Below are 17499 nucleotides of genomic sequence, written 5' to 3'. Positions count from 1 at the left end.
AAGATCTACATGCAGACGACGTTACTGTAGCCGATCTGGAGTGGTCAGAAACTTCAAGTGACGAAATAACTTTATTTCCTTTCAACGGCGACGAATCTGGCCCATTTCACAATCTGGGGTGTACGGGTGATCAGTTGGATTTTTTCCAACTGTTCATGACAGACGACTTTCTCGATCATCTCGTCCGCGAAACCAACAAATACGCGCAGTTCAGACAGGATCTTTCACAGAAAGTCGACACTGAGTGGAGTCCGGTTGACAGAAATGAGATGAAAGCGTATATTGGTGTTCTCATTTTGATGGGTATTCACTCATTGCCCGAAATACGCGACTACTGGTCAACGGACGACCGTCTTCATGTACCGGGGATAGCGAAAGTCATGTCCCGAAATCATTTCCTGAAGTTGAACCAGTATTTTCATGTCAACGATCCGTATGGCGAACCCGACCGACAAGACCCAGGCAGAGATCGGATGTACAAAGTTCGGCCGATGATCGATCAACTTCGTTCTAAATTTCCCACGAAGTTCATCCCTTTCAGAGAAATTTCCATCGACGAAGCTATGTGTAAATTCGCCGGGCGATCACCGATGATTCAGTATATGCCAGCAAAGCCTGTGAAGTGGGGATTTAAAATCTGGTCAGCTGCATGTCCACGCACTGGTTATACCTTCGATATGATCCCGTACGCTGGAAAGGGAGAGCACACGCAACATGGTCTTGGCTACAGTGTCGTTGTTGATCTGACCAGCAGATATTGTGGATTAGGACATCATATTTACTATGATAATTTCTTCAGTTCCCTTCGCCTTGCTGTCGACTTGTTGAACAGGCAAACGTACGTTTGCAGCACAGTTCGCAAGAACAGTAAAGGACTTCCGGCTGCAGTGTCAAAGCCAGCGACGAAGCTGAAACCAGGCGACTACGTTCTACCGAGCAAGCGGTGAAATCACAGCTACTTTGTGGCACGACAAGCGTGATGTGACCCTGCTTAGTTCCAACTGCAATCCTGGCGGCCTGGAAGTTCAGAGGAAGGGGAAGGAGATATTCGTCCCAACAGTGGTGAGGGAGTACAATAAGTACATGGGCGGCGTCGACCTCAGTGACCAGATGGCTTCGTACTACCCGATCAACAACAAGTACATGAAGTTTTGGAAGTACTTGTTCTGGTTTTTTGTCGATCGGATGATCATCAACGCCTTTATATTGTACGGGATTGCACATTCACCAAACCCTCGACGAAGATATCGGCAGAAAGATTATCGCCTTGATCTAGCAAGTCAGCTGATTGGCGGTTTACAAGTCGTCGGAAGCGCGGGCCGCAAAGTCAAGTCACAGAAGTCGAGAATAGCATCAACGCCGACAACATCGCGAACCACATCTGCGAAGTACTCTCTCCGAACGCGAAGCGTAAGAAGAAATGTTGTCGGCAATGCAGCAAGACTGGCAAGAAAACACCAAAGGGCTACCCTGTTGAAACAACTTGGGGATGTAAGCAGTGCAACGTCCATCTGTGTAAGAACGAGTGTTTCTTGGAGTACCATGCGTCAATTTTGCGGCGTTGAGTGACTTCCGGTATGAAGACAAAACAATGTCTTCGTGAACTCTGATGACCTTGAAGGGGAACCCCGTCTAGATTTCACACGGAGATATGTACTGTATATATATTATTGCTTCGAAACGTTTATACTTTCAAATGACTTAAAACATTGGCTATTTTTGTCGCCAAAACTTTTGCGTTCATGAACGTTCGTGACATTTGCTTGTTTCTGAAGTCTTAGAAAATTTTAAATAGTTTACTTTGCCGTCAGGGTAACCGACGTGCCACACTGCCTCAGGTAAGAAATTCAGAGTGTAGAATTCATGATAAAATTGAACTACGTTACCGAGATATAACATAATAAGTTTAGCCTTTGGTCCAGATTGTTTATTTTGATAAGGTGTTTAAATTTAAATTTTACACAGGAAAGTTTCATGACGTTCAACAATTTTCTAACTATTCAACTAAGTCATTTCTGTCACACATAAAAAAAACAACAGCGATATTTATCATAAGAAAATCATTTTATTTTTATTTTTCAAGTTCTTCCTGCCTGTAAAAGAAATCATTTCATAAAAACACCGACCAAGAAATTTACAGCGAAGTTAAAAAAAATACGTTCACTGTATTTCCACTGAGGTGTTCAGTGAGTGAAAGTTTTGGGATTTGGGGACCCCGGTATGCAAATTTTCTGCTGGGCTCTGCAAAAATGTTGCAACATTGTTGCAATGGGGCGCAAAGGGTTAAGCCCACGAAAAATAAAAATTTAGTTTCTCATCGTATTCATATTGCAAAAAGGATGCAGTGACACAATTTTTAGTCCCCACGGATGAAGTCCAGTGAGCTTATAGATTGGGTCATGTCCGTCTGTTCGTCCATCCGTGAGTCCATCCGTTCACGCAGATATCTCGGATATTTTGACAAAATGTCATGTGACCTTGATGACCTTTGATCTCAAATATACATATTTGTCCATAACTCAGTAACCACAACTGCTACCACCCTTCATATATGGTATGATGGGACAGCTTATGATGCCACATATTGTACCTCATTAATTATGCACATATCTAATTTTGAGCGAGCCAATAGAGCTAGAGGTCTGATTTTTGGTATATAGGGATAACTTAGCAAAACAATTTTTTTGACAAAATGTCACGTGACCTCGGTGACCTTTGACCTCAAATATACATATTTGTCCATAACTCAGTAACCACAAGTGCTACACCCTTCATGTATGGTATGATGGGACAGCTTATGACGCCACATATTGTACCTCCTTAATTATGCACATATCTAATTTTGAGCGAGCCAATAGAGCTAGAGGTCTGATTTTGGTATATAGGGATAACTTAGCAAAACAATTTTTTGACAAAATGTCATGTGACCTCGGTGACCTTTAACCTCAAATATACGTATTTTTCCATAACTCGGTAACCACAAGTGCTACACCCTTCATGTTTGGTATGATTGGACACCTTATGACGCCACATACTGTACCTCAATAATTATGCGCATATCTCATTCTGAGCGAGCCAATAGAGCTGGATGTCTGATTTTTGGTATACAGGGATAACTATAGGAGAGAAATTTTTTGACCAAATGTCATGTGACCTCGATGACCTTTTACCTAAAATATATGTTTATGTCAATAAATAAGTAACCACAAGTGCTATGTCCGTTGTATTTAGTAGGATGGGAGACCTTATGACAACACACGCTTTACCTCATTAATTATGTACACATCTAATTCTGGGCAAGCGAATAGAGCTAGAGATCTGATTTTTTGGCATATAGGGATTAATTAGCAATATAATTTTTTTTTCAAAATGTCATGTGACCTCGATGACCTTTGACCTTGATTATACATATATATGCATATTTCAGTAACCACAAGTTCTATACCCTCCAATTTTGATAGGATATTAGACCTTAAGATGTCACATCTTGTACCTCATTTATAATGCGCATATGTATTTCTTGGCTGGCCAATACTGCTAGAGGTCTGATCTTTTTTCCCGATTTAGAACCATAACTTAGACATGCCTCATGTGTTTCAAATTTGGAACAACGACATAAACCTATGTGCCCATAGATCTCAACATATACACTCCAGTGATACTTCTTAATGACCACATTTTCCTGCCCCATCAAGACTAATACTCCTATTACAAGTGGGGACTATGTCATTGTAAATGACTTGTTGAGTTAATGGTTGTATCACAGTATTCGATATATCTTATTCTGTTTTTTTCCATTTTATATTCTGAATAAATACATTAAACATATTTCACTGTCTCCAGTACATTTCATTTAAGTATTTTCACTTCATGCACTTTATCCCTTTCACACATGTTCAAATATCTGACCAGAGAACAAACACTAAATAGTCCAGGATGGGAGCTACAGTGTCATTGACGCTATTTGGGAGTTTTTTATAAAAGAATGTAAGGCAATACTCCAGGGAGAGTGACCTTGTATCAGTTACAGTATGAACTGCCATAAGCCGAGTTGTCACACAAAATTCAAAATACAACCTTTACTCAAGAGTTCATTGATGGAAGAAAGTCCCAAGTGTTCATCTCATTTATTGGTATAAGCAGTAGATACTTGCAGTGGAATTAGTATTTGTGCAGGGGTTTCATCTTTCCTTCAATCATTTTCTGTTGTTGGATCCTGGTTAAAATCTTGTCATCCACAAGTTGTTGTGTGGAATTCTAAAAAACCACCAAGAACAATGATTGTCCTACACTGTCCAGCTATCTGACAGGGTTGAACCATGAAATAAGCTCTGCTGTCAGCAGTGCAGAGTGTATAGGATAGATTGTTTGCATCCACCGTCCCTCATTCTCTGTCAACTTTGTACTGCTGCTTCAAAATTGGTGCTTAGAAAACTTTCATATTTGGTTTACAAGACACTCGGGGCAACTTGACTTGGATTTGTTCAAATGATGATGAAATTTTTGTATACAAATTCTCATGGCCAGTTTTCTTATTTTTGGTCAAACATCTCTGAAACTGCTGGTCTGACAGTTGTCAAACTTAATTTGCATCTTTTCCTAGATGCGCTTTCAAAGTTTTGAAAAAATACCGTCAAGGACAGTGTTCTCACATTTGGTTTAAATTGGTTGCATATTTTATTGTTCATGACAAGATGACTTACTGGTGCATTCTGGTTGGATAAAGTGATTACGACAATTTTGGGCTGGTTTTGTTTGAAGAAGTCCTTGTGCTGCTATCAGTCAAATTTGTTTGACTGCTGTTCTCATCTAAGATTGTTAAATTCCTGATTCCCTGTGTGGAATCGAAACGTCGAAGTTTTAGAAATAAACTCTACTTTGGAACAGAGTCTTGTTTTTATCCGCTCAATACTATACTCTCAAGATCAAGTTTCATTGCCACCTAGTACCTGTTACTGTAGTTGGACTGACACCAGTTCTAAAAACAAACTCATCTAAGATTGTAGCTGTGAGTCAGATAGATGTACAATTTATACGTCTACTATTTTAGTTCAAACAAATCAAATATAAAAATACTCTGACAATGTTTCAAGTAAAATTTTACAATATGCCACTGTTTAGGTCGTCGTTATTGATGCAACAAGATCATAATTCAAGCTCTTATGTTCATGTTTTGTTTCTTGCATTGCTTCCAGGCCAAGGAGAAGTATGATGTTTCTCAATTAACCAAGATACTGGACCCAGAAGACATTGCCAGAGCCATTGTCTATGCAGTTTCTCAACCTCCACATGTAGCTGTCAATGAAATTCTCATAGAACCTAGGGAAGCACCAGCCATGTAACATCTAGCACATGCGAAACATAAAGAGGTGTTTTGATTGGCTAAAAGACATCACATTACAGAATACAATTCAAGACCAATGTCATGCAGGTTTGACAACAAGATTTGTGACTTGGACTGTCTTGTGGTGTAAAATTGCTTTACTTTTGTGCGAAAAAATAATTGATATTTATGTCAAGTTATTAATATCTATGTTATACATAGCTCTCTCTTGTTCTAATTTGCAGTTCTTTCTTGTTATTGTTTAGCAGCCATTCCTTCATCACCTTGCAATCAGTATGAATATCTATTTAAACCAAAATCACTCGACCAACTCAAGTAGAAGTCCAATATCTGCACGTGATGAAAGCAACAGTCACGGATGTAGAAAATAGTCAGCAAAATCACCTGGCTGTCAACTAAAATTTCCTGTGAAAATTATAAGTTTTGTAAAAAAATTGGGACATTTTGAAGAAACCTGATGTGCTCATATGCTTGTTTAAAAGTACCGTAACCGCCTGTACTTGTATTTTTGCCACCTGTAAACAAAATTTCCTACATTGCTAGCAGTACATGTTCCTGGGTAAGGCAGTGCAGTCATCTGCCTCTCACAATGGTTGATGTAGAGCTACACACTATGCAAGCACGTGATCAAATGGTGCAATAGATTCAATTGAGATACCTGTCCAGATTGACTTCAACTGCAATTATTAGTAATACTTGTGTATTTTAATGTTATAAGTATCCTTAAGACAGCAAGGTGTCATAGGGTATATCCACTTGTTAGAAAAGCCGAACTTTGCCTTTTTTCATTAAACACAAACCATAAGTGGTTGTGATTTCAGGTACTGTATTCATGACAGTTATGGACATGACTAAGGAACAGGTCATATCTGGTGTAACCTGTAAAGACCAGTGAAAGTCATCTCAAAGTTTTTCCTGAAATTTTTTCCAACAAACTAAACTTTCAAGTTCGTAACACATATCTTTGACACAGCAGCTCTTGAAAGAGAATTGGTTTGCTTTCATTACAAGGTACCAGGTTAACTCGCAATGACAGACTGTTTGATTTGTTTAGCCTGAATCTGATTTTCAAAATATCTGAGGAAAAGTTCTTTTTACCTTTCAATGATATTCTCAGGGTAGAGCATCTCCAAGACCAAGGTAGAGATGGAATTCACTAATCCACCAAATGGACAGATCAACACATTTACAGGGATAATGATTTTTACCTGTTCTGTTCCAAAAATAAGTACATCTTCTCAACAAAGTATGTTGAACTACAAAATATTAGCCTTGCCGATAATGCATTGTGTGCAATTTGTGTTGTTATTGTGCAAATCTAAACCATAATAAAAATTTGGTTGTCAACATTACATAGACTGTGGGAGTTGACGAAAGTGGACTCATGACATTTCAAATTGTATTTTTGGTATAGAAAAAAGAAACTGTGTTAGCAAAACTAAAAAAAATATACTAGGAATGACATCAAAAGTTGTGGCCAATGCAGCTTGAATGAATCATACATCAAAATATGCACAGTCTTGCTGTACCAGAATGAATTGTGATAATGCTGGTTTTCAGCCAACCAACAATTTCTAAAGGGTTTACGGACTTCTATGTGTAGTCTCAGTATTAAGTTTCATCACAACGCAAAATTTTCCTTTAAGTCAGTTGAATATCATTTGTACACCACTCGAGTAGCTGAAGGACTTCAACTATCAGAATCTTTGAAAGATGTATATTTTAAGTCTTTGTTCATGATATCCTATTAAAAAGGGAATTTTTTCCTTTAATCATCTGCTTGATTTATGTAAATTTTTAAATATACATATATTTGCATATTTTACACATTTTTGTGGTGCTTTGGTCAGTGAGACAGCACTGATATATCAGAAGACACTTGCCTTGACTTGGTTACACAAAGCAAGGATATTTGCAAGGGCGGACAAATCCTTTGATCTGGGAATACTAAATTTTTCCTGCTCAGATAATACACTTCTTGCACAACCGGAACAGTCAACAGTATGCTCAGACCTGTAAGTTTGCCGTTTCACTGGTCACACCAGGCCACGCAATACTATTGCTTGGGTATGGTGTTCATGCTTTTTTGCAAAATAGACTGCAATATTTGTGTTGGCACTGGTCAAGGACCAACTAATACTAAAAGGATTTGTTCCCCCAAAGGTACTTGGCTTGTGTTGCGACACATAGGACAAATGTGAAATTGATGGACAGTTCAAGGTCATTTCATGTGCAATCCAACATTCCATGAGAATCTTTGAACTAACAGTTGTGATACTTCTGTACCAATGAATCAGGGAATCAATTTTTCAACTTCAACATAATGGTAATTAAAGTTCAATGACCGAGTGACCGTGTTGTTTTGATCAATGGAAATAAACTTGAAATTGATATAAAATGTTTTTGTGTCTATGATCATTTTTGTGAAATCCCTTGTCCAGTATGTACTCTGAAAACCTCAATCACATTTTATAGTCTTTAGTTGCAAATTGAGACGCCATTTACAGTAATGTACTTGAAGTTCTCTTCACTGTTTCCATACTTTTTTTGCTGTGGATTTGTTGGAATGAAAAAAAATCAAGCTTCACAAAATAATTTGTTATTTAATTGTACTTTAGGGGCAAATTTTGTCATTTTTGGTCAAAAACTTTGTTTCTCAAAAACTACTTGTTTCTAGGGATTAGGTTAATGTGATATGCTCAAATTGTAATGAAATTATCAATTGTGTATTTTTGCAGTGATTTTTGCCATTTTTGGTCAGGCCATCCTGAAGTGAGCTGTCAAAGAATTCCAGCTTCTTCATCAAAACATGTGTCACAAATAGTTATTCCCTACATAACACTAGAGGTCTATCAACCTCAAGGCCACTAGTTCAATTGTAGAATGGAGTTCCCGAGGCCAGGCCTCTTAGTCATATGCAAATACACAATATGCTCATGCAGTGAGCCCTACTTTTTGACCTGTGCTGTTGGACCGCTTATCACTGTCAATGGCTGCTCTAAATTCAGGTAAAGATTTCACATGTTGCAATGTTTTTACTAAGGTTTGGGTATTTAAAGGTGAATGGTTTAGGAAGCCCTGTACCATTTCTCATGGCTTCTAATATTATATCACATTGGTAACATAACTGCAGGGGAACCAGGGCACTGGACCTGTTACAAAGCCTCTAACATATAATTCAATAGTTGCACTTTTGTTAACTGAAAACCACCTTATCTTTGCACAAACAATTGAGTGTCTCCCCCTTGTCAGTAATATATCTTGGGACACATCAATGGGTATTCCATTGATCCATGTATCAACTATCATGTCATGACACAATTTGAGGTTTTGCAAAGATCTTGAAGTGTAACAGTAATTTTTACAGGAGCTAGTAAATAACACTGCAGAAAAGCTAGGTCTCTCCAAAGTGTCAAAAAGTCACTATGAAAAAACATGTAGCTTATTATATCAGAAACGTACTCTTCAAAGAGCAATTTGTAGTTCTCATGCGTATTAGGGGTGGACCATCTGACTGGGGGGGGAGGGGTGCTGGAGGATTTTTGAAACAATTGTTGCTGGCCTAGAAAAATTGTCTGCCCTGCAGTTGGCAGGGAAAACAAAATTTCCAACAAGGAATTCCTGGAAGGCTCTAAAATAATAATGATGTCTTGTACACCAGACAGGTTTGAATCATAATTAACATCCAGCTTTCATAGATTGTTTAATCCCCTTTAATTAATCTTCTGCATATGATATGGTATAATGGAAATACACAAGCAGAAACCTGAGAATGCATGGATGTGTGCATGTATACTGGCTTAGTTGTTCACTGCTAAGCGTCAGATAATGCATTGTCAATGTTTACCAAGTATCACTTTAATTTGTATGTGTATGTTAAAGTTTAACATTTTTTTTGAACTGATTTTTATTGTAAAAGAAAGTATAGTACTGCCAATATCATATATGTTGTATTCATTTGATAAATATTTAATGAAGAAAACAAAACATTTCAGCTGCAACTCAAATCCTCAGTTGTATAATTCTTTGTTAAATTCATTGCACATGTAATTGCGTCCCCCAAAGTCTTCTGTCACATGTTGACATTGACTTGGTTTTTAAACAATTGTTAAGACATATGACCAGTGTGAACACTTTCAAGTCATCCCTGACAGGTTAAAAAAACAGCAGATATCAATCTGTACCATAGAAACACCATGTAGCTGCTAACATTGTGGGTGTAAACAGTGGTGAAAACTGTTAAGGCAATGAAAGAACAATAACATCCATAAATCCTTACCAATAACCATTAAGTAGAACGAACTTTATTTTGAATATGAAAGCAAAACTTTGCAGAACGAACTTTATTTTGAAAAATTTTGGAAGTAAGTTTTTCAGGAATAAATACTATCTTAAAACATCCCTCCCCCAAATCAAATGGTCCACCCAAGCTTTATCTGACCGGCCTATTTTCAGCTGTGACATTCAGGGAGCACTAGGTCAGATTGGGTAAATGATGATAAAATCATGTATTATCCAATCCAATTCTGTACACATTTTTGTCTTTCTCCAAGCGTATCTCTATTACTTAAACTTGTTTAAAGAGGATAAAACGAAAGCCATATTTTTATATACCTTTGTGACATGGCATGCATACATCCAGTTCAAATTCAGGTTTTCAGATTTATGCCTGTAGTTTCATCCATCTTTAATCCAGATCAAAAACTGCTGAAAGACCATGTCGCTATTGTTACCGGAGCATCAAGTGGCATTGGCGCAGCTGTTGCCAGGCACCTGGCAGAGGCAGGAGCCATGGTTGCTATGGCAGCAAGGAGGGAAGACAGATTGACAACACTGCGGCAGGAGATCGAGAAGAATGGTGGAGTTGCCATTGCTGTGAAAACTGATGTCACCAACAGAAATGAGGTAAACATAATGCTTGTTGAATGGTTGACAGTCATCACATAAAATTAGTGTCCTATATTTTGACAGTTTTAATACTTTTCAGGGCAGAGATACAAACTTTATATGTTCCATATATCTATCAACCATGAAAATCACAAAAAAGTCCCAACCCTTCCCACATATAGTGATGTCATACTATATTCTAAGGCTAAAACAGTTTTGATAGTTGTGGTGGTCCATATCATTTATGATTTATGCACAAGTATCTGTCTGTAAGTTGACGACATTCATGTAAGTTTGCGTCCAGTTACCTACCAAGTTTCAAAGCAATCAGTGGAGCTGATAGATAAAGATCAGGCAGGTTTGATTGGCACATATTGTGACATTCTAGAGATAAAGTTCTATTCTAGAGATATCTTTCAACATCATTGTCAACCTTGCTATTGGGAATTGCAATTTTTCCCGTTTCTAGCCAAAAAATCATTTTCTCCCAAAGTTCTTGTTTGATTGCTTTGAAACTTATAATTATTGATCATAGGGTTGACTTCTGTAAGATGTGTAAATATTTTGGTGAAATTTTCATATTTGTGTTTTTGGGGCAATTTTTCACATTTTTTGGTCAAAATATAATTTTCTCTGAACCTGCTCATCCTAGTGCTTTAAAACTTGGTATGCATGCATGGCTAGAGGCAACCTAGCTTGCATGAATGTCTTCAAATTGTGGTGAAATTTTCATATTTGTATTTTGGGACAATTTTTTTTGCATTTTCAGTCAAAAGATCATTTTTTCTGAAATCACTCGTCAGATTGCTTTTAAATTTGGTATGCATGTTCCCAGGAGTAAAATTATTTTAAAAGTATACTCACTCTGGGCTGCCACATTGAACCAAATGTGAGTCAAGTGTCACTGATGCTATTTTTTCTATGGTACCTTTCAGGTAAAGGAACTAGTGCGACACACAGAATCCACCCTTGGTCCTGTTGATATCATAGTCAACAATGCTGGGGTTATGTACTACACCATGATGAAGAATTTACATGAAGATGATTGGGAGAGAACAGTTGATGTCAACTGCAAGGTGAAACGAAAATGATGAACTTTATGTCCATGCACATACTTCACCAATCCTATTGAAAACAACAAGTCTGTACTGTATTGCTGGATGTGACAACATATTTCAAGTATCCACTTGTGGGGGTTCATTTTAAAGCTTTTGGTGTAAGAAAATGTTTCACCATCTTAGTTTTTCGGAAATGAAATACTTTTATTTTTCTACATAGCGTTACACAGGTAGGGCAGCCATTTTGATTTTCAAATATTGGTAAATCTTGGGTAATTTTTTTCTCTAGTGCCAAAATTTGCGTGGTGATCACCCCCAATTTTTATTCTTGATTTTGAAAGAGATTGGTTGAAATATTCCTTGATGAAAGTTTGAGCAAACGTTTAAGCCGTTCACTTTCGAGGCGCATACTACCTTAAATCAAAATGTAATGCATACCTTTTACCAAACCAATGTCTGATGACAATGTGTGTGCCACGTGAAAACAGCTTGCAGGTTTTCCCTACACACTGGTTTCTTTGTTGACTCTGAGGGGCAACAGAGCTAGCCAGTGGACTTGGCATTGTATCTGGCAAACCAGGAGAAATAGTTAACTGCATGTGTATATCATAGTGCTGGCTGCAGATATCAAGTGAATTAAACACAATGTCAAAATATGTGCCAGTCAAACCTGACTGATTTACATAAATATTGTACTGCTAGCTGGGCTCTTTGTCACTGAAAAAAGTGTCGTTCTCTGATTTTGACATTATTTACCTCAAAAATAAAGAAAATGTATATGCAAAACATTTCAAGTTTTGACCAAAAGTGTAACACAGTAATCCTGACATGAAATCATGTTAAATTTCCTTAAAATAGGGTGTATTGAACAGCATTGGGGCAGTCTTGGATGGTATGGTTGCAAGGGGAAAAGGACACATTGTCAATTTATCGTCTGATCTAGGCAGGACGGTAAGTATTACAAAATGCAAGTCCTTCAATTGAACTTCAGATAACAGGAATTTTTTAAGGAGACTAGGGACAGCTGCAGAATTCATCAAACACCTTTACGCAAATACTGTGAGTGAGTACCGGTACAGCGCGTTTGCACTATGCTGCCATAGGATTCTGTCATATTACTAAAAACTCGTTTGCACTATGCTGCCATAGGATTCTGTCATATTACTAAAAACTCGTTTGCACTATGCTGCCATAGGATTCTGTCATATTACTAAAAACTCGTTTGCACTATGCTGCCATAGGATTCTGTCATATTACTAAAAACTATCTGCCAAACAGAAGAAAGCAGCACCCATATATAACAGCTGTTATATATGGGTGCTGCTTTCTTCTGTTTGGCAGATAGTTTTTAGTAATATGACAGAATCCTATGGCAGCATAGTGCAAACGCGCTGTACTCACTCACAGTATTTGCGTAAAGGCGTTTGATGAATTCTGCAGCTGTCCCTGTTCTTCCTATATGCTCTTGTTGAAAAAGCACACTGCAAATCTGAACACAAATACCCCGACTATAGCCTGCTTGCAATGTCTTGCCGTAGGGTTCAGTTATATTGCATATTGAAGGAAAATAGTCAAATACAGACTTCTGAAATTAGGTATCGACATAAATTAAATGTCAGAAAGGAAAGCATACGAGGTAGTAATTTTATCCATTTATGAGCTATGGGAAAGTTGTAGAAACTTTTTGCATCTCTCATTTGCAGGATTAAATCACTCTACTACCAACACTATAATCAGAGTTAAGCAGCAGATAATGTCAGATTCAAGCAGTGTTTTCAAAGTGTTGTTGTATACATTATGTAGAAAAGATAACAATAACTTTATTTTGTTTGTGTTTATGCATACCGGTACTTGTGCCTGATATAATGTTACTGATCCAAACAATTTGTTGCAGTACGACATAATTCCTATTTTCAGTTTTGTCTGTTTTTATACAAATTAGACACAAAGCAATTCCAATATATCAGCATTGAGTACCATCCGTAACTTGACTTTCAGGCATTTGCTGGACTGGCAGTGTACACTGGTTCAAAGTTCTTTGTAGAAGGTATGTCAGCTGCTCTGAGGCAAGAATTGGTTGGAACAGGCATCAAGGTAACAAACATCCAACCAGGCGATGTGACAACAGAGATATTCAATGCTTCAACAGATCAAGAGGTTAGTTCTTTTGACCTTTGTTTTAGTGTTGTAAGAAGGAATAGAGAGTGTAAGGCTTCTCCTTTTATGAAGCATATACTAGTACCTCATTTTTTACTTGACGCCATCAACCTTAAGGTAGAACGCGCCTCGGGGACAGATATTCGGACTCTCAATTTTCTGCAATTCTTTCTGATCTACCACTTTTGGGGGCTCATTTTAAAGCTCTTTGGAGAAAGAAAAACTTTCACTGTCTTAGTTTTTCGAAAATCAAAAATTTAATTTTCCCCCTATAGAGTTAATACAAGGATGGCGACCATTTTGAATTTCAAATATCGCAAAATATTCCATAATTTGCTTCGTTAGTTCAAAACTTTGTAGGGTGACCCCCAATTTTTATTGTTGATTTGGTAAGAGAATGGTTGAAAGTCTCATTTAGGAAAGTTTCAGTAAATTAAGTTGAAGTCAGAAGCTTTCACTTTTGAGGCGCTTACTACCTTAAAACTATAGAACCCTAATTCTAAACTCCTTCATTGGGTTGAATGTGATGTTTCCTCAAAGGACAGATATTTCAGATGGTACACAGGGGTCTAAAGGCAGCCCTGCCAGAATTAAATGCATTACAGGACAGTTAACATTGACTGAGCAACCTAGTATCACTTATGAAACTGCTAGGCCATAGTGGTCACTCAAAATCCTTATCTTTATTCAAGTGTCCATTAATGCAAGAAATTTTCAAGTATACTCATCTTGTTTTTGTCATCTCAGAAACGCGAGAAGCAATTAGAATCTATCACACTGCATGGCCACATCTTTCCTTCAACTATTCCCCACTTTTGTTGTGTAAAAGTTGAATAAACACCATTTACAGTCACAGTGACAGGTGTTTCGTATCTAACCAATGGCAGCTCTGTTTTGAAAAGGTTGAACCATGTTGAATACAGAATTTGTTTTCATCCATTTGAATTGAAATACTCAGCACAGACAACCCAGGACATTGCATACTTCATTTCCACTATACAGTAGCTTTGTCAGATACTATAGTTTTTAAGAGTTCATACACATCTTTGTTTTGACAATTCAAATATATATGATGCAGTACATGTTCTTGAAACACTCAGCTACAAATTAATTAGCGAATATTTGCGAATTTTTACATGATGCCTCTGTTAAGTTGTTTGGTAAATCATGTCAGTGAAATGTGCATGGATGTGAATTCAGTTTTTTTTCATTTGTTTCTTCTAGACCAAGGAGAAGTACGATACTAGTATCAATCAATCGTACAAGTTTCTTGATCCAGAAGACATTGCCAGAGCCATTGTCTATGCAGTTTCTCAGCCTCCACATGTAGCTGTCAATGAAATTCTCATAGAACCTAGGGAAGCACCAGCCTTTTAACATTTGGTGTGTGTGTGTGTGAAACAGAGTGAAGTGTTCTGATTGGCTGAAAGGCATCACATGACAGAATAAAGTTCATGACCTATCTAACAGGCAGGATTCACAAGAAGGTTTCAGACTTGTCCCTTGTTGTATAAAATCTTTTGTTCATAACTATGGTTGGTATTTCTCTCATCTTTCAATATGAATTGGTTAGTTTTTTTATGAGACCATTTTCTATATCATCAGGAAATATTTCTTGTGATGGATATCTATTTCAAATCAATGCATTCAACAGACTTTAGTTGCCTCACAACTTGTGTTTGAAAAAATGATTGATATTTCTGTCAGGTTTCAAGTCTCACTTCTACAGAACTCTCCTTTGAAACTTTTTTCTTTTTGTTTGGAGACCATTTCTTTGTCAATAAATTTGTAATCAGCAGGTAGTGATGATGGTGAATATACTTTTTAAGACAAGAATCAAATTGAAGTCAGTGTTTGAAAATGGATAGTATCAGTATAGTACTCATTTGCTGATAAGGCATTACAGTTATTATGAAATGAAATGTACAACTTGTTAGGGATGATCATATATGTTTCATCAAAGCAACCATGAAATTTGCATATTTCAAATTTTCAGAATATTTCTTCAAAATCTTTCCCTCTATATCAGTCTGGCCCCAATCAAATTTGGTTTGTAAGTTCCTAGAGGCGACCTCATTCACTTTGATTCAAGTGATGATTAAATTTGCAGGTGCAAATTAATTGGCAAGACATTGTTTTCCCATCCCAGGATACCACTTTATATGTTATGCTTGTAAAAATTCAATATGTAGCTTGTCAGGGATATCCTCATCAATATTAAGCTACATATAATTTGCATATTTTTCAAAAATTAACCTTTGACCTGCAGTAGGTTTCTATCTGTTGAGATTATCATCCCTTGTTACCTACTTATATGGCTCTTCACTCCAAAAATCTATGGCTTTACCCTGTGAGGGCGCTTTGCAAAGTTGCCAAGAAGCACACTCATGTTCGATTGCATTCAGTGAGCTTCATTGATATTTTTTATTTGTCCAGGGATTTTACCCTCCGCCACAATCCCTTACATATGATTCAACATGTAAAATTTATAAGTTCTGATTTGGAATTGAGGTTGTGTAAACTGCTGAATGTTTTTAATACATTGTAGTTTTAACAGATGGAAATTGCAATACCTGATATTGTGCATGTTTATCAATAAACTTTCTTATTTACATTGACAACAGAAAATAAATAAGCTCCCTGATAATTTTGTTTACATGACTGAAGGACACCGATACACATATCAAGGAAAGTCATCACAAACAAGTTTTCACAACAAACCGCCATTTGTAGTGCACACATCAGCCATGAAGATTTTCAACCTTGTTGTGAAACAGACAAAGGTGATGCATTTCTGAGATCTCAGTAGTAATACCTGCCAAACAACATTGTCTTCCTATTATTCTGACTGCAGAACATCACAGAAGCTCCTTCCATGTAATCTTCACTCTTGAGTTGTGGTTGTTAAAAGGATGATGCTGCAGCTGTAAACTTACTTTACGCATCTGTGTGGTTCCTTCATATTTTTAACTGGAATGAAATGGCATAACACTGACTCAAAACTTCATGGATTCTGATGAGCTATTAACAATGAATGATAGAGATTAATAATAGCTTTATCTTATAATCTGGCATGGATACTGTCTTTCCATGGGTCATTTCCATTTCCGAAATTACATCCTGGTATTTTCAGGTATGGACTGGTTTGACTGAACGCAGCACTGCCACAACCAACTATATTCACTCACTGCTGTACTGAATTGCCACAATAATTTCATGTAAAAACTGGCCTTGGTTGCGAAGGAAAACATTGAATTCTGAATGTTATATCATGTGGGGTCAATTACACAACGCTCAAATGAATTGGAAAAATAAATGTTTTGCTGCTACATCATGGGTTATTGGCATAGCGGTGTGATATGTAAATAGATCATAGATACTGCTATCTAAAGACAGATATATGTGAGATAACTTTATATCAAACAATGGCGGGACTATTGATAAGTCAGTTCAATATTTCTAGGACATCATAGAAATATATCATCGATGGACTTACGTAATTGTAACTGGCAGGCAAGTTTCTATGAATCACTAACAAAGAAGTTTAACACAAATGCCACTAATATTATACTCAGCCAACTACTTGCAATGAAATGAGTTCTGATATTTGCATTGTAGATCTTAACCTTTTTACACACAAGCCAATAGCATGACATCACTGGCACCCAATGAACCATCACTGATACAAGCACCACTATGGATGACCATACAGGGTTTGTATCCCCTGTATGCTGAGAAGTGCTGGTATTGTCAAAGAAAAGGCTAGGAGAGCTCATCTGTGTTGAAATTAGCAACACTGATGTGAATACCATTGTAGATATAGCAAAAGAACGATTGACGTAACACGATTTGTGAACTTGGCGTTCTCCACAAAGGGAGTTTGAGGAGTGTGCCACTCGTTTTTTGAGCATTCATTGAAATAATAAATAAGTGTACAAAAGAACATATTTTCATAACAAGAATATGCAAATTGTGCATCGTTATGTAAATCAATCATCCCCCGTTTTCCTAAACTGTTGAGAACACTGAATGTTTTACAGGCATAATAGTCTG

At 37.1% G+C, this 17499-nt stretch overlaps 2 protein-coding genes across 3 annotated transcripts in view; both read left to right on the top strand.

Annotated features, from left to right (window-relative positions):
* Positions 1-7738, top strand: part of LOC139131796 (uncharacterized) — a 51017-nt gene extending 43279 nt beyond the window's left edge. For both annotated transcript variants that reach the window (XM_070698068.1, XM_070698067.1), the window contains one exon: positions 5196-7738. In XM_070698068.1, coding sequence (XP_070554169.1) covers positions 5196-5342 — 147 coding nt within the window. In that variant the 3' untranslated portion in view covers positions 5343-7738. The remainder of the gene's footprint in view (positions 1-5195) is intronic.
* Positions 7739-8246: 508 nt separating this feature from the next.
* On the top strand, positions 8247-14823 carry LOC139132294 (uncharacterized). The gene is made up of 6 exons (XM_070698683.1): positions 8247-8352; positions 10041-10249; positions 11167-11307; positions 12148-12240; positions 13288-13446; positions 14671-14823. Exons 1-6 carry the CDS (start codon positions 8334-8336, stop codon positions 14821-14823), a joined length of 774 nt encoding a protein of 257 aa, XP_070554784.1. The 5' UTR covers positions 8247-8333.
* The last annotated feature ends 2676 nt before the right edge of the window (positions 14824-17499 follow it).

This window comes from Ptychodera flava, chromosome 4 (genome assembly GCF_041260155.1).
Source record: "Ptychodera flava strain L36383 chromosome 4, AS_Pfla_20210202, whole genome shotgun sequence".
NCBI classification, from domain to species: domain Eukaryota; kingdom Metazoa; phylum Hemichordata; class Enteropneusta; family Ptychoderidae; genus Ptychodera; species Ptychodera flava.
This window is presented reverse-complemented; position numbering and strand designations above follow the sequence as displayed.